At 41.7% G+C, this 26349-nt stretch overlaps 1 protein-coding gene across 1 annotated transcript in view; it reads right to left on the minus strand.

Annotated features, from left to right (window-relative positions):
* The window catches only part of fntb (farnesyltransferase, CAAX box, subunit beta), a 153369-nt gene extending 127314 nt beyond the window's left edge, over positions 1-26055 (minus strand). The window contains exons 1-2 of the mRNA XM_068039475.1: positions 25855-26055; positions 8934-8998 (exon numbers count right to left, since the gene is read on the minus strand). Coding sequence (XP_067895576.1) covers positions 8934-8998; positions 25855-25953 — 164 coding nt within the window. The 5' untranslated portion in view covers positions 25954-26055. The remainder of the gene's footprint in view (positions 1-8933; positions 8999-25854) is intronic.
* Positions 26056-26349: the final 294 nt, after the last annotated feature.

Below are 26349 nucleotides of genomic sequence, written 5' to 3' on the forward strand. Positions count from 1 at the left end.
ATCAGAGATGAGAGTGCTAGCACTGAGCCAAGACTGACAACATAATGCAAATTTAATCTTCTCAAGTGCAAGTACTGCATATTCAAAGACTGAGGTGAAAGATTTAGAATTATCAGAGAGACACTCCGAAAGGAACTGTGTGTGACAATGGGCTTGTCGATTTCAATGTCAATGTGGAGAAGCAACTAAAAATGCAAATAAAATATGGGGATAAATTGCCACAACAGTGGAGTTTAAATATACAAAGATTAGGCTGAGGCTTTAGAATGTATTGGACAGACCACGATTGGAGCAGCATGTTCAATTTTCAGCCCCACACTTCAAAAGAGACATATAAGCACTGGAGGCAGTGCAGAGAACAGCAGCTAGGATAATCCTGAATGCAAATGGCATTAAGTATAAAGGAAATATAAAAGCATAAGTACGTATGAAATTGGAGCAGGAGGCGGCCATTTGGACCCTCAAGCCTGCTCCACCATTCAATAAGATCATGGCTAATCTGATTGTGGCCTCAACTCTACTTTCCTGCCTGCCCTCCCTCTCCCCTTAACCGTTTACTCCCCTGAAGATCAAAAATCTGTTTAGCTCAGCCTTCAATATATTCAATGACCTAGCCCCCACTGCTCGTTGGGGTAGAATGCCTCCTCATCTTGGTCTTAAATGGGAGACCTTTTATTTTTAAACTGTGCCCCCAGTTCTAGATTCCTCCATGAGGAGAAACATCCCCTCAGCATCTACCCTGTCAGCTCCCTCAAAATGTTATATGCCACAATAAGATCATCGCTCATTCTTCTAAACTCCTATGAATATAGGCCCAACCTGCTCAATTTTTTCTCATAAGACAACCCCTTCATCCAAGGAATCAAACTCATGAACCCTCTCTGAACTACCTCCAATTAAAATAGATTTCTCCTTAAACAATAAGACCAAAACTGTACAACGTACTCTAGGTGTGGTCTCACCAACGCCCTGGAGAGTTGCAGCAAGACTTCACCCTCCCCTTGCAATACAGGCCAACATTCTATTTGCCTTCCTAATAACTTGTTGTACCTGCATGCTGACTTTTTGTGATTCATATACAAGCACACCCAGATCCCTCTGTACCGCAGCATTTTGCAGTCTCTCTATTTAAATAATATTTGCTTTTCTATTCTTCCCGCCAAAGTGGACAACCTCACATTTTTCCACATTATACTCCATCTACCAAATTTTTACCCACTCACTTAACCTATCTAAATCCCTTTGCAGCCTCTTTGTGTCCTCCTCATAACTTCCTTTCCAACCTATCTTTCGATCAGCAAATTTAGCGAGAATACACTTGGTCCCTTCATCCAAGTCATTAATATAGACTGTAAATAGTTGAGGCCCCAGCACTGATCCTTGTGGCACCCCAATAGTTAGAGTTTGCCAACCTGAAAAAGACCCATTTATACCGACTCCCTGTTTCCTGCTAGTTAGCCAATCCTCTATCCATGCGAATATAGTACACCCAACACCACAAGCTTTTAATCTTGTGCAGTAACCTTTTATGTGGCACCTGATCGAATGCCTTTTGGAAATCCAAATACACTACGTCTACTGGTTTTCCTTTATCCACCCTGCTCGTTATGTCCTCAAATAAATTTGACAAACACTATTTTCCTTTCACAAAACCATGTTGAATCTGTCTGATTTAGAAAATCATAATACAATGTCCTGATACTAATTCCTTAATAACGGATTCCAGCAATTTCCCAAAGATAGATGTTAGACTAACGGGCCTACAGTTTCCTTCTTTCTGTTTCACTCCTTTCTTGAATAGAGGTGTTACATTTGCGGTTTTCCAATAGGCTGGAACCTTTTCAGAATCCAGGGAATTTTGGACAATTGCAACCAATGCATCCAATTTCTCTGTAGCTACTTCCAGGGTACTACCATTAGGTCCAGAGGACTTGTCAGCCTTTAGTCCCATTAGTTTTCCACTGCTTTTCCTCTAGCGATAGTGATTGTTTCAAGTTACTCCCTCCTTTTTGCTCCTTCATTTTCTACTATTTTGGGTTTTTTTTGTGTTTTCGTCCATGAAGACAGATACAAAATACTTGTTCAAAGTCTCTGCAATTTCTTTGTTTCCCATTATTAATTCCCCAGTCTAATCCTCTAAGGGAGCAATGATTATTTTAACTACCATCTTCCTTTTTATATACTTGTAGAGCTTTTACTGTCTGTTTTTATATTTCTTGCTAGTTAACTCTCACATTCTCATTTCTCCCTTTTTGTAGTCCTCCTTTGCTGGTTTTTAAACTTTTCTCAATCTTCTGGCCTACCACTAATCTTTGCAGTATTGTAAGCCTTTTCTTTCAATTTGATACCATTCTTAGCTTCCTTCATTAGCTACGGATGGTGCATCCTTCTTGTGGAGTCTTTCTTTTGCAATGGTACATAATCTTTGTTGACAGTTATGAGATATAGGAAGGAGTAGGCCTTTCAGCCCCTCAAGCCTATCCCGCCATTCAATGAGATCATGGCTGATCCACGGCCTAACTCCATATACCTGCCTTTGGCCCATATCCCTTAAAATCTTTGCTTAATTTTAAATCTGAGATAGATAGATTTTTGTTAACACTGTTCTAGCTTCAACTGCTGTTTGTGGAAGAGAGTTCCAAACCTCTACCACCCTTTGCGTGAAGAAGTGCTTCCTAACATCTCTCCTGAATGGTCTGGTCCTAGTTTTTCGACTATGGCCCCCCAGTTTTAGAATTTCCAACCAGTAGAAATAGTTTATCTTCATCTAGCCTGTCTTTTCCTGTTAATATCTTGAAGACTTCAATCAGATCACCCCTTAACCTTCAAACTTCTGGCGAAAACAGGCATAATTTGTAATCTCTCCTCGTAACTTAACCCCTGTAGTCCAGGTATCATTCTTGTAAACCTACGTTGCACTTCCTCCAAGGCCAATATATCCTTCCTAAGGTGTGGTGACCAGAACTGCTCACAGTACTCCAAGTGGGGTCATCCAGGGTTTTGTACAGCTGCAGCAGAACGTCTGTGTCTTTATACTCCAATCCTCCAGATATAAAGGCGAGCATTCCATTAGCCTTTTTGATTATTTTCTGCACTTGCTCATGGCATTTTAAAGATCTATGCACCTGAACCCCCAAGTCTCTTTGGACATCCACTGTATTTAACCTCTTCCCATTTAGAAAGTACCCTGCTGTAACCCTTTTTGGTCCAAAATGGATAACCTCACAATTGCCTGCATTGAAATCCATCTGCCACAGTTTTGCCCACTCACCTAGTCTGTCAATATCTCTTTGCAATTTTATGCTATCATCTAGACTGTCTACAATGCTGCCTAACTTTGTATCACCAGCAAATTTGGATAAATGACTTATTATGCCATCATCCAAGTCGTTAATGAATAATGTGAATAATTGAGGCTCCATCACAGCTCCCTGTGGGACACCACTAGTCACATCCTGCCAATCAGAGTACTTACCCATTATCCCCACTCTCTGTCGCCTACCACTCAACCAACTTTCTAACCATGTCAATAATTTGCCCTCAACTCCATGGACTTCTACCTTAGGCAAGAGTCTCTTATGTGGGACTTTATCAAATGCCTTCTGGAAGTCCATATAAATAACATTCACAGACATTCCCCTGTCCACTACCTTAGTCACCTCTTCAAAAAATTCAATGAGATTTGTCAGGCATAACCTTCCCATCATAAATCCATGCTGGCTGTCCCTGATTAACTGAAATTTCTCTCGGTGTTCAGTCACCCTATCCTTGATTATAGACTCCAGCAACTTGCCCACCACAAATGTCAGGCTAACTGGTCTGTAATTTCCTTGGTTCCGCCTTTCACCCTTCTTAAAAAGTGGAGTGACGTGCAACTTTCCAATCCAGAGGGACCACTCCTGAATCTAGGGAGCTCTGAAAGACTATCGTTAGGGCATCTACAATATGCTCCCCTACTTCCTTTAACACCCTTGGATGGAAACCATCAGGTCCTGGGGATTTCCCACTCTTCGGTTCCATTAATTTCCTTGTTACTGAAGATTTACTTACGTTAATTGTATGAAGTCCCTGTCCTCTATCGGCTATTAATTTTTTCGGGACTTCCGGCAAGTTATCCTCCTTTTCAACTGTAAATACTGAGGCAAAGTAATTGTTCAACATGACTGCCAGTTCCCCATTATCAATGACAGTACCTCCATTTTCAGCTTTTAGTGAGCCTACATTGCTCTTGACCAGTGGCGCAGTGGTTAGCACCGCAGCCTCACAGCTCAGCGACCAGGGTTCAGTTCTGGGTACTGCCTGTGTGGAGTTTGCAAGTTCTCCCTGTGTCTGCGTGGGTTTTCTCTGGGTGCTCCGGTTTCCTCCCACAAGCCAAAAGACTTGCAGGTTGGTAGGTAAATTGGCCATTATAAATTGCCCCTAGTATAGGTAGGTGGTAGGGAAATATAGGGACAGGTGGGGATGTGGTAGGAATATGGGATTAGTGTAGGATGTGTATAAATGGGTGGTTGATGGTCGGCACAGACTCGGTGGGCCGAAGGGCCTGTTTCAGTGCTGTATCTCTAAACTAAACTAAACACCTGTTTTCCTTTTATGTAACTATAAAATTTCTTCTTATCGATTTTGATGTCCTTTGCAAGTTTCCTTTCATAATCTCTTTTAGCAGCTCTTATAAGTTGCTTTGTGACCCTTTGCTGGTCTTTGTATCGATCCCATTCAGCCGGATCTGTGCTGCGTTTTGCATTTTTGTAAGCCATTTCTTTTTGTTTTATGCTATCCCTAATCTCTTTAGTTGTCCATGGCTGTTTTTTTCTGTGAAGTGGAGCTTTTTGCTCTCGGGGGTAATTACTCGCTCTGTATTTCGTTAAATGTTTCTTTAAATACTCTCCACTGTTCTTCAGTCGTTTGACCCATTAACAGATCTACCCAGTTTACTGTGGACAGTCTCGGTCTCATCCCGGTAAAGTCAGCCTTACCCAAGTCTAAAATTCTAGTAGCTGATTCGTGCTTTTCACTTTCAAACGCTACCTTGAATTCGGTCATGTTGTGATCACTATTTGATAAATGTTCACGCACAGTTAGGCTACTAATTAAATGTGGCTCATTACTCATAACTAAATTTAGTATTGCCTGTCCCCTTGTTACATCTAGGACATATTGCTGTAGGAAACTATCCCGGACACATTCCAGAAATTTCTGACAGGTGCTAGCCTGCCTCTCCCAATCTATATGTAAGTTAAAATCCCCCATTAATCCTACTCTGCCTTTGTAACACACTTGCCTAATTTGTGCATTTATACAATCTAACACCTCAGAACTGCTACCAGGGGGTCTATACACAACACCTATTACAGTTTTAGATCCTTTTCTGTTCCTCAATTCCACCCATAAGGTCTCCACTGGATGCTTTCCCCTCATTATATCCTCCCTCACCAATGAGGTGATATTATTTCTAATCAGTAAGGCTACTCCACCCCCTCTGCCATTTTCCCTGTCCCTCCTGGAAACTTTATAACCAGGTATATTTAGTTCCCGACCATCCTGCAGCCACGTCTCCGCAATGGCCACCACATCATAATCTTCCATTTGAATTTGCACCTGCAGCTCATCTAATTTATTCCTTACACTCCGTGCATTTGTACACAGAACTCTTATTTGGGCTATACCCCCTAACCTGTCCCTCAGCACTGATGCTTTATTCTCCCATTTATTATTTCTCTCTTCTGGTTTAATCAGTATACTTCTTGCAATTTGGTAACAATCGGCCTCACCACGAACCTGCACTCCTACCTTCTTCCTTTAAATAGTGGGGTGGAGGGTTCAGTTGCATGGAAAAACGGGAAGTTAGTTTAAAGCCCTAGTTATACGATTCGCCAGGACTCTGGTCCCAGCATGATTCAGGTGGAGCCCTTCCTGTCGGAACAGCTCCCTCCTTCCCCAGTACTGGTGCCAATGTCCCACGAATTCAAACCCATTTCTCCCACACCAATCTTTCAGCCACACATTTACCTCTTTAATCTCATTGACCCTTTGCCAAATTGCTCGTGGCTCAGGTAGTAATCCGGGATTACCACCTTTTTGGTTCTGCTTTTTAATTTAGCCCCTAGCTGCTCATATTTCTTCAGCAGAACCTCTAACCTCGTTCTACCTATATCGTTGGTACCTACATGGACCACGACAATTGGATCTTTCCCCTCCCACTCTAAGTTCCTCTGCAGCCCAGATGATACACCCCGAACCTTGGCACCAGGTAGGCAACAGAGCCTTCAGGACTCTCGATCCTGACAACAGAGAACAGTGCCTATGCCCCTAACTCTACTATCCCCGATTACGACTACATTTCTCTTTTCTCCCCCTACTTGAATAGCTCCCTGTACCACGGTGCTGTGGTCAGTTTGCTCATCCTCCCGACAGTCCCTGCTCTCGTCCACACAGGGAGCAAGAATCTCGAACCTGTTGGACAAGGACAATGGCTGAAGCTCCTGCAGCACTACCTCCTGGATCCCTTTACCTGCCTCACTCACAGTCACACCCTCCTGTCCCTGACCACTGGCCTAATTCAAGGTAGTTAATCTAAGGGGTGTGACTGCCTCCTGAAACACAGCGTCCAGGTAACTATCCCCCTCCCTGATGTATCGCAGTGTCCAAAGCTCAGACTCCAGCTCATCAACTCTGAGCCAGAGTTCCTCGAGCAGCCAACACTTGCTACAGATGTGGTCACTAGGAACCACAATGGGTGCAGCAGCTCCCACATCATGTAGGTACAACACATGGCCTGGCCTTGCATCTCTATTTTATTTAATTAGATTTTAATTTTTTTTTTTTAATTTCTGACTGGTCTTTAGTTTATAATCTTTAAAATATTTCTCCTATTCACCTTTAATCTGAAATCAACTTAGAATAGGTAATTCAAATTTGCAGTTACTTACCAACCAACGAACTTACGATTTTCCTGTGATGTCACTGTTTTTTTCTCTCACTGTTTTTACTCCCTTAAATTACCCAAAAATTAGACTTACACTAGGTACCTTGGTTCCCCCCCCAAAAAACACTACCTGTAGAACTTTCTGTTTAGTTACAAAACCAGCTCTTTGGAGTTATTCCCTCACAGCAGTTACTCACCAACCAATCACCTTGCAGCTTTCCTATGATGTCACTGTTGACTATTTTTCAAACCTCTGGCGCTGTCTGAGTGAACTCTCTATCTCTCTCTCTTTCCCGGTATCTTTGTGCTCCGGCTCTGCTCTCGCTGTTTCCCGCTGTCTGAGTGAACTCTCTCTTTCTTCTCCTTAAATGACTGCCACTGCTTATCTACTGTCTTCCCTTTTAACCTATTTTCCCAATCTACTGTAGCCAACTCTGCCTTCATATCTTTGTATTGCCTTGTTTTAAGATTAAGATACTAGTTTCAGACCCATGTTTCTCACTCTCAAACGGAATGTGAAATTCTATCATATTATGATCATTCTTGCCCAGAGGATCCTTTACTTTGAGATCATTAATTAATCCTGTCTCATTACATTGCTAGGTCTAAAATAGTCTGTCCCCTGGTTGGTTCCAGAAAGAATTGTTCTAAGAAACTGTCAGAGAAGCTTAAGCCCAACTGCCAGTTAGGGAAAGGAGATAACACAAAGTTACACACAGAATATTATGCTTAAGGTTAGTCAGACTGGTTGGACCAGAGGACTTGCCTAAAAACAGATCTAAAAAAAAAAAATGCATTTACTCAAAAGACTTAGCTTTTGGAATGGTCTACCAAGTTGAGCAGTGATATCAGACAATTCCCAAGATGTAGCTGAACACTGTTCTGACGAAAATTCATCAACCTGAAATGTGAACTCTGCTTCACCCTCCACAGATGCTGCCTAACCTGGTAAGTATTTCCAGCATTATCTGTTTTTAATCCATACAATGACCTTTTTTTGTGAAAACACTCAACCAGTTTACCATGTTGCTCTATAAAGCAACATGGATCATCTGGTTGGAGTTCTAAACATCTGCTACTTAGTGGAATAGTTCACTGTATCTATTCAGTTAAGATGCTGCATACAACCCCTATAAGAAATTATATTAACACTGCTCACAGATCAGCTGCACCGAATGTAGTGAGTGCACCTACATGGATTAATAATCTTATAGTAATAAAAACATCAATTGTGAGAGAACTCTCACAAAAATTAGAAACACAAATATAAATATGTCACTTAAACTAATAGTCAAGTAGAAAGAACCTGGCAAAATAGCCTCATTAGGAACAATTTTCCGAGTCACTCCTTCCAGTGATGAAGCTAAACAATTTTCTAGCTGAGTTTCAAATAGTTTTAACACAGAGGCAGGCAGAAAACACAACAGAAGTTCTCACTTGAATATTCACAACTTCAACACTCTCAGTGATTCCACAGTCATCAAATTTTTTTTCCAAGAAAAATTTCAGGGATGGTCTACCTCAAGGTCAAGGAGTAAACCAAGAGAAAGTACAATTACCTTGCTATATTATTTGAGAAATGTTTGATACAGCAGCACTGGTTATTTACATAACTTTTCCTTGCACAATAGCAAAGTCTGCACTCAGATTGAAGGGAGCATTTCCTCTGCATCAGAATTACTAACAGACAGTTTGACATTAAATACACAGCCACCACCCGCAGAAAACTTGGAGCCAAAATTATGATTTTCACAGTTAATATAGTGTTATGCTATTTGATCCAACTATGCCACAAACTAAATAATTCAAACATCATAAGGTAACCAAAATATTTCATTTTTCAAGTGTTGCAAGCACATTTTTTATGCAAGGTTCTTTGAAAGGTAAACTGGTGAATTCATTTAGGGTTAGCTGTGCTTCGAAGGTTAATCCAGTGCACATATACAGACTGCCTCGTGATTATTTTGGACTATTACAGGGTCGATGCAGTTTCGATTCATGTACTTACTGCAGCATGCTTCGATCAGTTCTGAAGGCATCATACGCCTCTTCCACATTCAGTTCTACTGTCTTCTGTTATATGGAAACAGAAAGGAAAAAGTAAATTCTACGCATTTTATTCAGATTAAAATTGGATTCAAAGAAAGTAAAATGCCTATTTTTTTTTTAAATGAATATATCCTCTATCTCGCCACTATTTTGGGACGCAGGAAGAGAGAACATTTGCTAAACACAACAGTTTATTCAGTAAATAATGTACACTGATGAATCCCACTTAAAGGTTGAAGTATTGTTAAGAATACATGGCTGCTAGCAAGTAAAAAAAACTGCTTTTCTGTTTCAAGTGTGTTAAAAACAACAACACTTAAGCAAACTTCCCCAATTCGACGTGATGTTCAGAAATAATTTCAGAACCATATTATTGTCCCAGAAAAGCTATTCTATAAAGGATCACCAAAACCCTTCACAAATCTCCAAAGGATTAGGTATCACACACAATCTCGGGGGCATGAGGACTGACCACCGTTACTACAAGAAATAGGAAGTACCATGATTTGTCAAGAAGGTAACAGTTCAGAAAGCAATTTTTCCAAAGGTAGTATTTTGCACAGACCAATAATTAGTGAGATAGGTCACAGGCCCAATTCCACTAAGACAATTAGCAAGGCGCCTCCTAATAGGAAGCAAATCTACAAACATTTTAAGGAGATGCAATCTTCAAATTGAAATAAAAAAATGTGGCACAGTGCTCAGGATCAGATTTTTTTATTTAAAGTGAAACAGCACATATGGGGCGCATGCCAAAGATTAGAATGTGGGCAGTCAGCCACAGCATGTCTGATAATGCTATGCATTTTTCATGGTCATAGACAGGCTGATGGAATGGGTGGACACGTGGCAGATGAAATTTTTATCGCACAGAAGTGTGAAGTGATACATTTTTTGATGGGAAGAACGAGGACAGGCAACATAAAATAAAGGATACAATACTAAAGGGAGTGCAGGAGCAGTGGGACCTGGGGTGCATGCACATACATCGTTGAAGGTGGCAGGGTAGGTTGAGAAAGCAGTTAATCAGACTTACAGGATTCTGGCTTTTATAAATTGCAGTATAGAGTACTAAAGCAAGGAAGTTATGATGAACCTTCAAATGGAGCATTGTGTCCAATTCTGGGCACTGCACTTTAGGAAGGCTGTGAAGGCATTAGAGAGGGTGCAGAAAAGATTCACGAGAGTGGTTCCAGGGATGAGGGAGTTATATGGATAGAATGCAGAACCTGGGGCTGTTCTCCTTGGAGAAGATTGAGAGGAGATTTAATACAAGTGTTCAAAATCATGAAGGGTCTGGACAGAGTAGAGAGGGAGAAACTGTACTCATTGATGGAAGAGTCGAGAACCAGACAACGCCGATCTAAGGTGAATGGCAAGAGAACCAGAGGCAACATGAAGAAAAACTTTTTTTTGCAGCGAGTGATTAAGATCTGGAATGCACTGCCTGAGTGTGGTGGAGACAGATTCAATCATGGCTCTCAAAAGGGAATCAGATAAGTACCTGCAAGAGAAAAAAATTGTAGGGCTAAGAGGAAAGGGCAGGGGAGTGGGACTAGTTGAGTTGATCATACAGAGAGCCGGTTTGGACATGAAGGGCAGAATGGCCTCCTTCTGTGCTGTAACCATTCGATGATTTTCTATGTATGAGGTCTGAAAGAAAACCTGTTTTACTACGTCAAGAGATTTCAGTGCATATTAACAATAAAATAACTTTGAATGTGCCAGTCTGCATTTCAGAAATATTGAAGCCCAGTTGAATGCATCTTTTTTCAAAAAATACTGCTAAAACTAGGATATAGGCCAGAATTTTGCACCCCCCCCCCCACCCCACCCCACCCCAACCCTCCGCTGGAGCAAGCTGGAGGTGGTGGTGGTGGTGGGGGGCGTAAAATTGAGTGGATGGTGGGGGTGCCATTTCCTTCCCACCCCTGCTGCAATTTTACATGTGGAAGGTGACAAAAGGCCTGTCTGCCCCAGGCCGCAAGGCCCTTAAGTGACCAATTACTTGCCACTTAAGGTCTTCCTCTCACCTTTACCAGTAGCGGGTAAGTCCTCCTAAAGGCTCGGGGGCCCTCCTGATCAGGTACCCTTTGCCCCACGGAGGCCCCCCCCCCATCCCACAGCACAAGCCGCCCCCACTGGAGCATCTCCCGCCCCCCCCCAACCAGCCAACCCTCCCTGCCTCGGCAGGCCCCAGCCAATTATTCCCAGCAAGGCCCCATACCCTTACCTTAATTCCGGGGCCTCCTCCATTGCTGCTCCTCTCGCTGGAGGCAGTCCCAGCAGTGGCCACCGCTCCCAGTGGCATTGCTGGCCCACTGATTGGCCAGCAGCTGTTGGAGGGGCAGAAGTCCTGCCTAAGGCTAATTAAGGGCCTGGGCCACATAAAATCAAGGCATGCCTCCCAGGCTCGGCGGAGGAGGGTCCGTCCCCACTTTCTGACCGGTGGGTGGGCCTCTGCCCTGCGTAAAATTCTGGCCGTATCTTTTTCTTTGTCATAATTTGTTCAGTGATGCAGAAGTTTAATAGCCAAGTACAGCTTTGCAGCTAAGCAGTTGAATAATACAACAACTTGTATTTATATAGTGCCTTTAACGTAATAAAATGTCCCAAGACACTTCACGGAGGCATTATAAAACAAAATATGGTACTGAGCCATATGAGGAGATATTAGGTCAGATAATCAAAAACTTGGTCAAAGAGGAAGGTTTAAGGAATGTCTTGAAGGAGGAAAGTGAGATAGAGAGGCGGAGACGTTTCAAAAGGGAATTCTAGATTCTAGAACTGCCGAGGCAGTTGAAGGCACGACCGCCAACGGTGGAAAGAATAAAATCGGGGTTGCTCAAGAGGCCTGAATTAGAGGAGGGCAGAGATCTCAAAGGGTTGTAGGACTGAAAGAAATTACAGAGATAGAGGGGCCAGGCCAGGGAGGTGTTTAAAAACAAGGATGAGAATTTTAACATCAAGCCGTTGCTTAACTGGGAACCAACATAGGTCAGCGAACATGGGGTGATGAGTGAACGGGATTTGGTGCGAATTAGGATAGGGGCAGCAGAGTTTTGGATGACCTCAAATTTGAGGAGGGTAGTACGTTGGACACTGGCCAGGAGCGTGTTAGAATAATCATGTCTGACGATAACAAAGTTTCAGCAACAGATGTGTGGCGGGTGAAATCGGGTCATGTTACAGAGGTGGAAATAGGCGGTATTAGTGATGGTGTGGATATGTGGTTGACAGCTCATCTCAGGTCAAATATGACACCGAGGTTGCGAACAGTCTGGTTCGGCCTCAGACAGTTGCCAGAGAGGGAGAGGTGCAGTTGGTGGGTAGGGAACGGAGCTTGTAGCGGGGACCGAAGACAATAGTTTCAGTCTTCCCAATACTTAATTGGAAAAAATTTCTGCTCATCCAGTTCTGGATGTCGGACAAGCAGTCCGATAATTGAGAGACAGCGGAGGAGTTGAGAGGTGGGTGATGAACTGGGTGTTGTCTGCGTACATGTGGAAATTGATGTATTTACGGATGATGTCGCCGAGGGCAGCATGTAGATGAGAAATAGGAGGGGGCCAAGGGGAACATCAGAGGTAATGGTGCAGTAGCGGGAAGAGAAGCCATTACAGGAGATTCTCTGGCTACGATTAGCTAGATAGGAATGGAAACAGGCAAGCGCAGTCCCACCCAGCTGGAAAGATGTGTCAAGGCTGCAGACAAGTCGAGAAGGACAAGGAGGGATAGTTAGCCTTTATTACAGTCAGCATGTGTTTTCCATATTTGTGTGCATGTCTGTCTGAATTTATGTGTTTGTCACTCGGCATTTGTATGTGTCTGAGTGAGTATGTAAGTGTGTACTTATGTGTCTGAGTATGTATGTGTCTGAGTATCTACATCTGTGTGGAGCTTTTCTTACTAAACTGGGGCTCACAGGGGATTGAAAGAGGCTTGCAAGGTCAACAGAAAAAAAAAGCACAATTCCTGTCCATCTTTGCTCAGCAAAACTGCATGGTACTAAAGGTTCAGCTTTGAAATCTCCCAAGGCTAAGGCAAGTGTAACTGTTACACTTCATGCACCTCCATTATTTCAGCAGTGAGATCAACATTTACAGACAGCTGAACGTCTATGTGAAGCCTGTTAATTTTGAATACTAGTTTTCAGGAGTTTTGATGATAGAGCACCACTGGTAAAACTGTTAGGCTGATACTGTAATTTCGGTCACTTAGTAGTTTTAAGGCCCAAAGTAATTATGTACTTATAGAAACTGTATTTGTCTTAATTCATTTCACTTCATTTCTCCTGCATGCTGCTCAATTTCATGTAGACTTTTGCCCCCATTTCTTGGCCAATATTCAGAAAGGCTAAATGCTTTTACTCAGTAATGTGGCAGCATTTTTCACTTTCTGTGCTGTGTTTAATTTAATTTGTATTTGCATCAAGGACCACAGGAGTTATTGAGGCTCCATTAAAAAAAAATCATGCATAGACTCTAGTCTCAACATACATCATGTTGATGTGATTCTTATTCAGTGTAAACTATTGTGCCAGATCTAGAGTCTGCAAGCTACTTGGCTATACTCTTTCAGTTATGTTATAATTAAACTTCAATTTCTGCCTTATTTTTAGTTCCTCCCATGCTTTTCTCTTGAACTTACCAAGCTCCCAGTCAACGTCCTCTCTCTAGTCTCGATGTTTTTATCATGACTAAGAGGACATCGAATATTGAAATATAGTTCAATATTTATCCTGCACAACAAAATGTTACAATACCATAAATCAATTGCTTTCAAACTTTGGAATTGTTTGTTAACATTCATGAAACTACGATTATAAAACCATTTAAGAATCCAGGAAATAAATAACTGTAAACATGAAATTCTCATTACTAGAAAGCATCAGTCAGACGTTGTAAGTCCCATGGTATTGCATTTTGTACTAAGTTTTAAGTCACTGATCCAAAAGACAGTCAAATATTCAAGTAAAAGATAAATGCTTCAAGCTGTGTGGTGTCTCAATGTCATAAATGATGTGAAAAATTGATCTGTCACCAACTTATTTTGAGTATAATCACCGCATTTACAAAGCGTATTGAAGATTGCAATGAGTGGGTGCAGAAGGCACAGAGATTATTATAGTATTAACGTTTTTTTCATTTGGACTCCTTCAATTCAGTATTTGTCTATGAAATCCAGACAAGTCTGAATGGACTCTTGGTTTCAGCATTCTCGACCGCAATGTTCTAATCACAATACTTTCTTTGTCAATTATTACTGGTTTCATGACAGTCTCGTGCATACACATACCTGGCTGCAGAGAAAGATCCTTTTCTCTTCCTTCTCTTATTTTTTTTTACTGTTATAAAGTGCACCACACAAAAGGAAACAGTGCAGCATAAATATAGTCACCAGTATTGTATGCTCGTGTGAAAGGCACATTTAAAAACAAGGGAGAAACAAATAAAACAGTATCTATTTCTTTATGCTGAAGAGTTGGTAAGCTGTTGCATTCAAGCTTCTTCCTAAAATTTATCTGTGCTCATTGCAAAAGGCAATCTCTGCATGTAAATCTGTGAACTAAGAGTTGAAACTTAATCTTCAGTGTGAAATATACTGGATACCATGCCACAAAGTAATTGACAAAACCCTTATCCACATAGGGTATAAATTGAAAATATACCCTGCTCAGTTAGCGCCCAGATCGCTTCAAACACCATGCTGAATGACCATGCAGTGCAAGGTAAAATCTCAATGAGGTTTTGTTGTAAGCAGTATTATACAGAAGCAAACAAAATATACCCTCATTCTCACCAGTACTTAAAAACTGTTTCTCTATCAACATAGTAAGCAGTTCAGAATCCATAAAATAGTCTTCCGACATTCTTCAATTAAGCTTAAAGATACGATCAAAGATCCCACATAGAAGGTCCATGGCACGGTAGCCAATGTATTTCAAATGTTGGCTCACCGTTACAATGTGAAGTTAAATAGTTGCAAGATGTGAACTGAAGAACATGGTGCAACAACTTGGTTATATGTCTCTCTCTGCTTTGATGTAGAAAGGAGGCACAATGGAAGATTTTTTAAAAAGCATCCTTCGGAAGTAGCAAAATTGACCCACTTGAGATTATTGGCTGCAATGACAGTTTATACATGTACAAAAGAATCAGAGGTCAACAACTTGAACTGGTATCAAGTCTTCCATGCTAAATTTGATGTTAACTTGGATCATAGTTTGTATGTTTCCCCTCTTATGACTCAGAAACCAATTAATTTTTTAACTATGCAGTTAGCAGGACCACTTCAAATTTGTCATTTTCAATTAGACATTAATATACAAGGTGACCAAACAAAGCTTCACGTTTCATTTGGTCTCAAAGTTTTCAAGTCAAGACAAAGAAAACCACAACAAATCAAACGGCCTTCGCTCCTTGTTTAAATGTTCCAACACCTATACCAAAACATACATTCATTTTGCAGACAAAAATATCGAAATGTTCAAATATGGACATAGCTCCATATCAAATAGTATGCAACATAGCAAGAAATCCACTGCACACAACACAAGCAAACGCAGTCCAATCAGTAATATTTTAAACAAGGTTTTCATTTTTCAATTGTTCAACCTGCTCATATTAAGTCAGAATCTGCAGATCCACCAGAAAGATGCTTCGACTGCACCAAAAACATTTTGGAAATGCTATCCCTTCAAGAATCCCTGAAAAGCAGAAGGATCTGTGACCTTTCTAAACAGCTGATTCTCAACCATGTTTTGAAGCCAATGCATGGTTTATTTTCTCCAGGCAGGCAACGGACTAAGTCCAGAAAAATAGTAAAATACTGCGGTTAAAGACAGAAAATGCTGCAACCACTCAGCAGGTCAAGCAGCATCTGTGGAGAAGCAAAATTAACGTTTCTCTCTGCACAGATGCTGCCTGATCTGTGGAGTATTTTCTGCTTTTATAGCAGACGCAATCCTATTGCTGGTGGTACAACATAGCCGAGCCAAACGCGGTCTTTCTCTTTACAAGTATATGCACTTTCCTCCCTCCTAAACCTAGCAAAATGAAGGCCAATGTGTCATGCCAAATTCCAGTACCATCTAGGCGAAAATCTGCTCACTTAGGAATCTTCCGAGATTGTTTGGTTCAGTACCAAATGAGGCAGAAGACCTTGCTTACCTACCAAATAGTTCAGTTTTTATTACTTCTTTGGATTTTTGTCTCCCAAAGAAGTCACTTGACTCAGGTTTTACACATCTTTTATTTCAGTTGATCATCAATTCTGATGCCAATTTTGGGTTTTCCTCAAATTGGCATTTGTTTTAAAAGTTACACACATTTTGCTTTTACTCAGAGTAAGGTGATTATTTTAGAACTGCATGTGCCGCTTAACACTGCACCAACAACGAGCATTTATATAGCATCTTTAGCAGGAGCATTGTCAAACAAAATATGACACTGAGCCACATAAGGGTATATTAGGGCAGTTAGGTAGGTTTTAAGGAGTGTCTTAAGGAAAGAAAGAGAGGTAGCAAGGAGAAAAGGCACAGGCGCCAATGGTAGAGCAATTAAAATCAGGGAACTGGAAGATGCCAGAATTGAAGGAATGTAAAGATCTCTGAGGATTGTGGGGCTGGAGGAGGTTACAGAGATAAGGAAGGGCGAGACCATGGAGGGGCCTGAAAACAAGGATGAGAATTTTCAAATCAAGGAATTGCTTAACTGGGAGTCACTGTATGTCAGTAAGCACAAGAGCGATGGGTGAATGGGACTTGGTGAGAGTTAAGATACGGACTGTCTAAGTTTGGATGACTTTAAGTTTATGGAAGGTGGAAGATGGAAGACAGGCTATGAGTGCGTTGGAATAGCCAAGTCTAGATGTTCACATGGTTGACGGTTTCAGCAGTAGATGAGGTGATGCAAGGGAAGAGTCGGGCGATGCTGCAAAGGTGAAAACAGGCGGTCTTAGTCAAGGTGCGGATATATGGCCAGTAGCTCATCTCCAGGTCAAATTTGACACCAAGGTTGTGAATGGCCTGCTTCAGCCTCAGGCAGTTGCCAGGGAGAGGGCTGGAATCGGCAGCTAGGGTACAAAAACAATGGCTTCAGTCTTCCTAACATTTGGTTGCAGTAGCAATACACAACTTCATTGGTCTCCCAGGTTGCTTCTACAGCTGTTGACTCACACCAGTTTATATCAAGTGTCAAAGTAACATCGCGGCAAAGCTACTCAATGTGGAAAACTTGCCATTAGCAAGTAATCTACTTTTTTACCAATGCTATTTGTATACTTTTATTTAAATTACTTTTGCTATACAGTGTTCCAAGTGCATAAATTAATTATAAGCCTGCCATGTAAAGGAAAGTCATATCTGGAAGCACAACAGTATTTAGCAATCTACAGTAAATCTTCTCAAAATAACCACATCATTTCCATTGATTTTTTAAAAAAGGACACGTACACAACTGTCATTTCTTTTTCAACATATTAGCATGATTCAGAGCATTCGACCAAGGAAAGTGATATTAGAGGATAGGCATCTCTCAAAATTTACAGCCTCACAAATTTGGAGTTGGACCTAAGTAATGAAAAATGTGATAACACCTGCCATGATCTCAAAAAGCAATGCCAAGTTCATGAAAAATAAATGTCATAAGCTTTGATGAGCCTAATGAATTGTCAGTTTCCAATTAGAAAATAATGGAAGAATAATTTTATTTGGCACATGTCAACTTAATTCATGATGCATTTTGGACAGTTCTGATCCATGACAGAATGCAATAAAACCAAGATAATAATATTTGTTTCGGTCAGATTCTTTATCACAACAATTGAAAAAAAAGCCCATGTCAGCAGTGAAGCAACAGGGCTCAATGATGACTTCAAAGAATGTTGCCTGCAAAGGTCTACAGATCTTTGTGGCATGGATTTCACCTTTCTTGAAGTTAACTTGAATATAATACCAAGTCAAAACATCAAGGGGCTCTCCAAACACGAGCAATAGTGATGTAATCAAGCAGGGTTAGCAGCCAATCACATTGACGTATCCCCACGGACAACAAACCATGAAATAAGATGCACTGATGATCCTTCACTTTTTAAAAATTTTACAAAGGAGAAAAATAAAGATTGGCACATACACATTAGAAGCTGAAATATCAAACAAAACTTTTAAAAATTTAAAAACTTGGAATTATCAGGTTCTTCATAAGTAATTATGACTCAGTATACCGTTAAAAGCCCAGTTACATCTCATTAACAAGGCGTAGCTATTTTGGGGGAGGGGGTTAACAGCAATATTACAGCGTAAAAAGGGAAGCTCCCATCAGTTCAGTGATTTCTAATTGATTGCAGTCTCTGGGGACTCTGGCACACCCTATGCAGAAGCACAGAATTACTTACAGCAACTTCTGTACTTCCATGTTTAACTGCACATGTGCAGACTTCAGATGTTACTGCTAGTTTCAGGAGGAGTAATGATGGCGAACACTGACAGTTTCACCATCATTACTACCACAAAATAGTTGTATTTGCAGCAGCACTACCACCGCTGTTACATAGAATTTACAACTCAGAAACAGGCCATTCACCCAACTGATCGAAATCGGCACTGACCTCCTTCCACCCCTCATCTTCTAACCTGATCAACATATCCTTTTATTCCTTTCTCTCTCAAGTGCTTATCTTGTTTCTATTTACTCACTTCATGCAGTAGCAAGTCCCACATTCTTACCATTCTTTGGGTAAAGGAGTTTCTCCTGAATTCCCTATTGGATTTATTGGTGATTATCTGCTTTTCTATTGTATCCTATCCTGAGTGGTGTGAAACAGGGCTGTGTTCTCGCACCCACACTTTTTGGGATTTTCTTCTCCCTGCTGCTTTCACATGCGTTCAAATCCTCTGAAGAAGGAATTTTCCTCCACACAAGATCAGGGGGCAGGTTGTTCAACCTTGCCCGTCTAAGAGCGAAGTCCAAAGTACGGAAAGTCCTCATCAGAGAACTCCTCTTTGCTGACGATGCTGCTTTAACATCTCACACTGAAGAATGCCTGCAGAGTCTCATCGACAGGTTTGCGTCTGCCTGCAATGAATTTGGCCTAACCATCAGCCTCAAGAAAACGAACATCATGGGGCAGGATGTCAGAAATGCTCCATCCATCAATATTGGCGACCACGCTCTGGAAGTGGTTCAAGAGTTCACCTACCTAGGCTCAACTATCACCAGTAACCTGTCTCTAGATGCAGAAATCAACAAGCGCATGGGTAAGGCTTCCACTGCTATGTTCAGACTGGCCAAGAGAGTGTGGGAAAATGGCGCACTGACACGGAACACAAAAGTCCGAGTGTATCAGGCCTGTGTCCTCAGTACCTTGCTCTACGGCAGCGAGGCCTGGACAACGTATGCCAGCCAAGAGCGACGTCTCAATTCATTCCATCTTCGCTGCCTTCGGAGAATACTTGGCATCAGGTGGCAGGACTATATCTCCAACACAGAAGTCCTTGAAGCGGCCAACACCCCCAGCTTATACACACTACTGAGTCAGCGGCGCTTGAGATGGCTTGGCCATGTGAGCCGCATGGAAGATGGCAGGATCCCCAAAGACACATTGTACAGCGAGCTCGCCACTGGTATCAGACCCACCGGCCGTCCATGTCTCCGTTATAAAGACGTCTGCAAACGTGACATGAAATCGTGTGACATTGATCACAAGTCGTGGGAGTCAGTTGCCAGCATTCGCCAGAGCTGGCGGGCAGCCATAAAGACAGGGCTAAATTGTGGCGAGTCGAAGAGACTTAGTAGTTGGCAGGAAAAAAGACAGAGGCGCAAGGGGAGAGCCAACTGTGCAACAGCCCCGACAAACAAATTTCTCTGCAGCACCTGTGGAAGAGCCTGTCACTCCAGAATTGGCCTTTATAGCCACTCCAGGCGCTGCTTCACAAACCACCGACCACCTCCAGGCGCGTATCCATTGTCTCTCGAGATAAGGAGGCCCAAAGAAGAAGAAGAATTGTATGATAAATGTGGTTTTTTTTGTAACACACAATCCTATAATAGCATTATGACTTTTTCTGCCTCTTCAAGTGGCTTTATTTAAAAAACACATGCATATCTGCCTTGCAAACAATTTCCATGAAATTCTTTAATATCACTACAATATACAGCATGAATGATAGGAAATTTACAACGAACTAAAAGTATTAATTTCAGCTCTCAAGTTCTTTACAAACAAGTAGTACATTCTGTGGAAGACTGCAATGCAAACATTAATACAATCTTATCAATGGTGACAGGTGAGGAATGAGCATTTTCATCAGCAGCAGGTACTGTTCTAAATAGATGGGCACAGCACAATTTTAACATACCATCAATTATATGCTACGATGGTTCAATATTTTTCAGACATAATAACACCAGGTATTCAATATTTTCATTTCACACGTTTTCAACTGAAATGTATCAAGTATAGAATGCTCTCATAAATATTTTCCCATTCCCTGCACGATTGCTCTGAGTCAAATATTTCATCTGTTCAAGCGTTGACTTATTGTGCCCTTGTAATATATACAGCTTTAAAATAATTAAAGTAAACCCCAAATTTAAAAAAACTCTCCTTTGCACTCAAATAGTTAACAAATCCTTTCATTTTGCTTATGAATTTTGAGAAACAAACTCAAGAAAAAAATGGTGAACAAGGTCTTTTCAAGTATTCCTCAAACATCTACTGTAAACCATTTCATAACCAAATCACAATATGCCTTTTATTTAAAGGGGAAGAAAAGCATTACAAACAAGATATTCTTTTCATTTGTGTGCTATTTTTCTCAACCCCAACCGCCGCCTCCCCTTTCTCCTTTTCTGAAAGGAATGATATCATTGCCGGTTCCAGAGGTCAACATTACGCTAAATAGGACATTCTTCTTGTAAAGCCTGGCTCAGGTATAAAATTAAAACCTGACCCGGGCCCAACTCAACCACAGCCAACCCGAACCAGAGTCCTTTAATTTTTCTTCGCGCCTGACCCGACATGACACGAAACTCCTTCATCTGATCCGGCAGCAGGCTATTTCTGCAGCTGGAGTTGCGGGGAATCATGGGTAAGCCTGATCCCGTGACCTCCGGAAACAGTGTCCAGCCCGACTCGACCCAACCCGAGCCCGAATGCTGGACTCGGAATTTCGAGCCGACCCAAACCCGATACATGTAGTCAGGTCTAGTCGGGTTCGGGTCGGATAGCCAGGCTTTATCTTCTTGTATCAGCCTTCCTGTGTGTGGACATATGTAAGTGTCTGTGTGCTATTCATTTCAAGGAGGATATCACAACAAACTTGATCTTTTCATTTACCTGATATCCACATGGGCATACCACCAACAGAGGGTTACTGATAGTGAGATACCCCAGCCAATTTTCTCCTCCCTCATCCATGGAAGCAAAGGCCAATTACTGTCAGCCCAAATCAAAATCAACTGAGTTAATTTAGGTGTGGATTACATTGGGAGTCTTCCTGGTCCCTTTGGTATAATTGTTTATTTCCTTAAACAACTATGCCCATTCATTCCTTGATAGATCAGTACCATCCATGGTCTCACACAAGAACACAAGTAGGAGCAGGAGTAGGCCATTCAGCCCCTCGAGCCTGCCCCGCCATTCAATAAGATCATAGCTGATCTGTCCCAGACCTCAACTCCTCTTTCAGGCCTGCTCTGCATAACCCTCGACTCCCCGAGATTTCAAAAATCTATCTACCTCCTCCTTAAATAGTGACCTAGCCTCCACAACTCTCTGAGGTACAGAATTCCAGAGATTCACTACCGTCTGAGAAGAAATTCCTTTGAATCTCAGTTTTAAATGTGTGTCCCCTTATTCTGTAACTATGTCCCCTAGTTCGAGATTCCCCCACCAGTGGAAACATATTCTCAACATCTACCCTGACAAGCCCCCTTAGAATCTTATATGTTTCAATAAGATCACCTCTCAATCTTCTAAACTCCAATGAATAAAGGCCTAACCTGTTTAGCCGTTCTTGATAAGACAACCCCTTCATCCCAGGGATCAGCCTACTGAACCTTTTCTGAACTGCCTCCAATTCTAGCATATCCTTCCTTAAATATGGGGACCAAAACTGTACGCAGAACTCCAGGTGTGGCCTCAACAACACCCTGTACAGTTGTAATAAGACTTCCCTATTTTTAAACTCTAACCCCCTAGCAATAAAGGCCAAAATTCCATTTGCCTTCCTAATTACATGTTGCACCTGCATGCTGACTTTTTGAGTTTCTGGTAGAAGAACACCCAGATCCCTCTGTACTGCAGTATTTTGTAGTCTTTCTCCATCTAAATAATAATCTGCCTTTTTATTCACTATATCCATCAATTCCTTCTCGCTGCAGAAACAAAACTAACTGCCTCAAGAACACAATTGTACTGTCTGTTTCAATGATCTTCTATAGTACATTATTCCATTGTTTTATTACTCTGCAGGTGAAAAAACTTTTCGCAACTTTCTTTCTGACATTCAACCCGCTCTTTAAACCCATTGCCACAGTGAACAAACTGCTGGATCAACTTGGTTGAGTTCCTACAAAATCTATTTAACTTTTGCAATTATGGTCTTCAATGTTTTGTGGTAAATTATATCATGTTTCAAACTGCAAGATTTCATGGACTACAGAACAAAACGCTCTTTAAATCTTCAGTAAAATCACTGGGAGCATTCAACAATTTACAGAGACTTCAACAGAGAAATACATCCTAAGGCACTTCACAGAGGCGTAATCAGACAAAATGAACACCAAGCCAAGGAAGGAGATATTGTGGGCACTGGCTCGCCAAACTTTAGTCAAATAATTGGGTTTTTGAGAGGGCCTCATAGGAGAGTAGGGAGGCGAACAGTTGGAGGGGTAGGGGAGAGAATTTCAAACTATGGGGCCTAGATCGCTTATTGCATAAGAGCAAATGGTAGGAAGAATGAAGGAGGATACTCTAGAGGGCAAAGTAACAGAATTTGGAGTGGAGAATTATAGGACTGTGGGAAATTACAGAGATTAGGTGGCCATGAAGCAATTTAAATACAATCAGAACTTTAAATTGGTAGTTTTGTAAGTCAGCAAGGATATGGGTGATCAGACCCTGGTGCAGGATAGGATACAGGCAGAGTTTTGGATGAGCTGAAGTTTATGGAGGCTGGAGTTCTTTGCAAGGACAGAGAGGGCAAAGGTAGATTTTTTGAAGGAGGTCATGACAGCAGTTTTGAAAGGAAGTGGCACAGTACTTAACTGTTCTTCTTGAAGCAAAGTATGCAGAAAAGGAGCAATCACAAGCTGGAGTCCAAAATTCAACTGGTAGATGGTTGTAACTAGAAAATTCATGAATTCTTTGGAATTATCTATCATCTGAAAGATATGTTTAATTTACATTTGTTGAAAAGCTTATTTTTATTCACCATTTAAATGGTAGCTTTTCTGAGAACCTTCTTAATGACTTGAACTGGAATGATATGGAGGATACACTTCAGGAAAAAAAAATTTGTTACAACTCACATACTCCCACTGAACCCAGGTAATAAGGCACACTTTCCATGGACATGTTTTGTGGCAGCATAGTCTCATTTTTATTAAAACGTTTTTTTAAAAAAAAAAACATTTCTTTCAAGGAAATACGGTTGGCACACATCACAAGAATTATTTACAGATAAGGATGAAATACTGTGTTCATGGATCCTAATTTTCACAACAGGAAGCAGAAACTATTTTCTGCATGATTTTGAAAGACATTATTTCCTCCTGACCCACTGCAGTCACCTACCCACACCCCACCCCAAACCCCATCCCCACCACATAAACAAAATACACCAGTGACCCAAAAGCTGGAACATGGAGTGGTTAGGCATTGGTGCATATCTGCGAAATGATATTCATGGAATGTTCAGCTTATCAGATAGAAGGCTGAGTACAGTCATTTTATAACTCAAGTATTTCAAGTGCTCTTCCGTACTTCCCAACAATAACCAGTAGTACTGATACCAATAAATCAGTCAAGTGGCCATCCTTTTGGCTAGCGACTGATTTGCACAAGAGCAAAAAAAAAAGTACTAATTGGAAAAAGTGAACACACTCAGTCCAAAAGAAATAGAACTATTGCTGGGCACTTCCTCTGGGTGGAATGGCCAAGATCAGAAACTTAACCTTGTGGGTAAAATCTACAGATGGAATCTCCACTCTTGACGCACTGTCAACATAAGACAATCATCAAATTTATAAAAAGTTGCACAAAACAGAAAAAAACTATATGAGGCAGAGCTTTGTAAGACCTTGCTTGCAACACGGTGGGAAAAAAGATAGCTTCTCAAATATGCAAGAACCAGGAATATGTAAAAGGTGTTGTACAAGTAGAAATTACTGTTGAAATCCATTTAAAAGTGCAACCCATCCAGCTGGACGACAGTCGAGAGGCACTGGAGGAGAATGGCGTGATCAAGCATGCCAAAGGCTGTAGGCAGGTTGAGAACGATGAGGAGAGATAGTTCATCCTGGTCACAGTCACACAGGATGTCATTTGAGACTTTGCTAAGAGCCATTTCAGTACTGTGGCAGGGGCAGATTGGAGGGATTCAAATAATGAGCTCTGGGAAGCAATAACATATTCAAGGATATAGGAGATGGGGTGATAGATTACAAGGAGGAGGGATCAAGGGTTGCTTTTTAAGGAGAGGGGTGACAATGGCAGGTCTGACGGACTGGGGAAACAATACCTGGGGAGAGCAAACCATTAACAATATCAGCTAATATGGGAACCAGAAGGGGAGGTTGGGTGGTCAGCAGTTTAGTGGGAGTAGGGTCGAGAGAAGAGATGGGTCGCATTGACAAAATGAGATCAGAGAGGGCATAAGGGAAGATAGAAAAACTGGAAAATGGTGCAATGTCAGTGCTACAGCAGGGAAGAATCTTTAGAGAAAGCTTTGCCTGGTGGGTTAGGGGGATGGGCAGGAAGTGTCAGAGGCAGCTGATCAGATGTTCTCAATTTTAGGTGACAAAGAAATCCATAAGCTCCTTGCATGTGTTGCTAAATAGAAATACATTACATTTGGTCATGTCCAGTAGATCTAAATCAACAATCTGCACACACAGTTCAGTTATTGTCAATTATAAACAAGCATTTACAGCAATATAATTGATTGGCGTGGTTAGATTTCTCAAATGTAGCGTCTCCTCTTCCACTTTACGTAAACTAGTTAACTCAGAACTTTTTGCCAGAGTCCCTTCCTGCTCCAAGTTATCTTTACCAGCCAGACAGCCCACATCCTTTCTCCTCAAACTATTTCCTGCTGACTGCCACTCCACCTTCTGCGGTCGTCCATCAACTACTTCAGTTACCCCTCTGCTTTGTGATCTCTTCCCCCCCACCCCTACTGTAACGACCAATCTCCGACTGAGCTTTATAGATTCCCCCCTCCACCCATCTCTTACTCCGTATTATTCTCTCCGCGCGTATAAAGCATTCTGAGATATCCTGCTAAGAAAACTAACAATGGCGATTTTGTGACTACCAGGCAAAAGAGTTGTTGAATTAAATTGATTTAAGCACGCAAAAGAATTGGACAAAGAAGGTAAATTGCAGTGAATTCATCAGATCCAAATAGATCAATAGCATTTTATCATGAAACTCCAATCCCATTAGTTTGCCTTTCTGTAAAAGAGGAGCACATTTGAACTGCTGAACTTCACCAGGGAGGACTGGGAACTAGCGATGGGGATTCTGGGAAGTGTAGTCCCCAGCCCCGCCAACAGGCAGCAATTCCGCCGCGAGTGAACTACACTTCCCAGAATGCCGCACGGCCCGACCCGGCCTCCCCACATCACACGCCCCAATCACCCGCCTCTTCTCACCTGCTCCACCGAAGTTACCGTCACCACATTGTCGTCTTTCAATTTCTCTTTGAAGTGGTCCTCCCGGAAGCATCTCAATGGCTTGGTTGCCTCCGCCATAGCGAAGGGAGCGCGGTTGAGGAGCGGATCGATCGTGGACGCTTAGCTTCTGCTCCGCATCCCTTCCAGTACCCGGCAGCTCGGACAGAAGCTCGGGTGGGACAAACCACCCGACAAATACGCAAGCGCGTTCTGCGCCTCTTGTGGGCATTTTCACATCTGTCAGTCTCTTGGCTGCTGTGTTACTCGCTGTCCCTGCTGTGTGAGGGACACCTGTTGTTCTTGAATAAGTAGCTTGAGGAAAATCTTGCTCCTGACGAATAACTCGAGATAAGTTAGAAAATTGCAGTGGAATTTATTATGAGTTTGAAAGTTGCTGCGATTTTTCCTGCCCCGTCTTTCGCAGTATTTCTGTTGGTTATGTTTATTTATTTAAGGCCTATTGTATATGCTAAT

This window comes from Heterodontus francisci, chromosome 9 (genome assembly GCF_036365525.1).
Source record: "Heterodontus francisci isolate sHetFra1 chromosome 9, sHetFra1.hap1, whole genome shotgun sequence".
In the NCBI taxonomy this organism is placed as follows: domain Eukaryota; kingdom Metazoa; phylum Chordata; class Chondrichthyes; order Heterodontiformes; family Heterodontidae; genus Heterodontus; species Heterodontus francisci.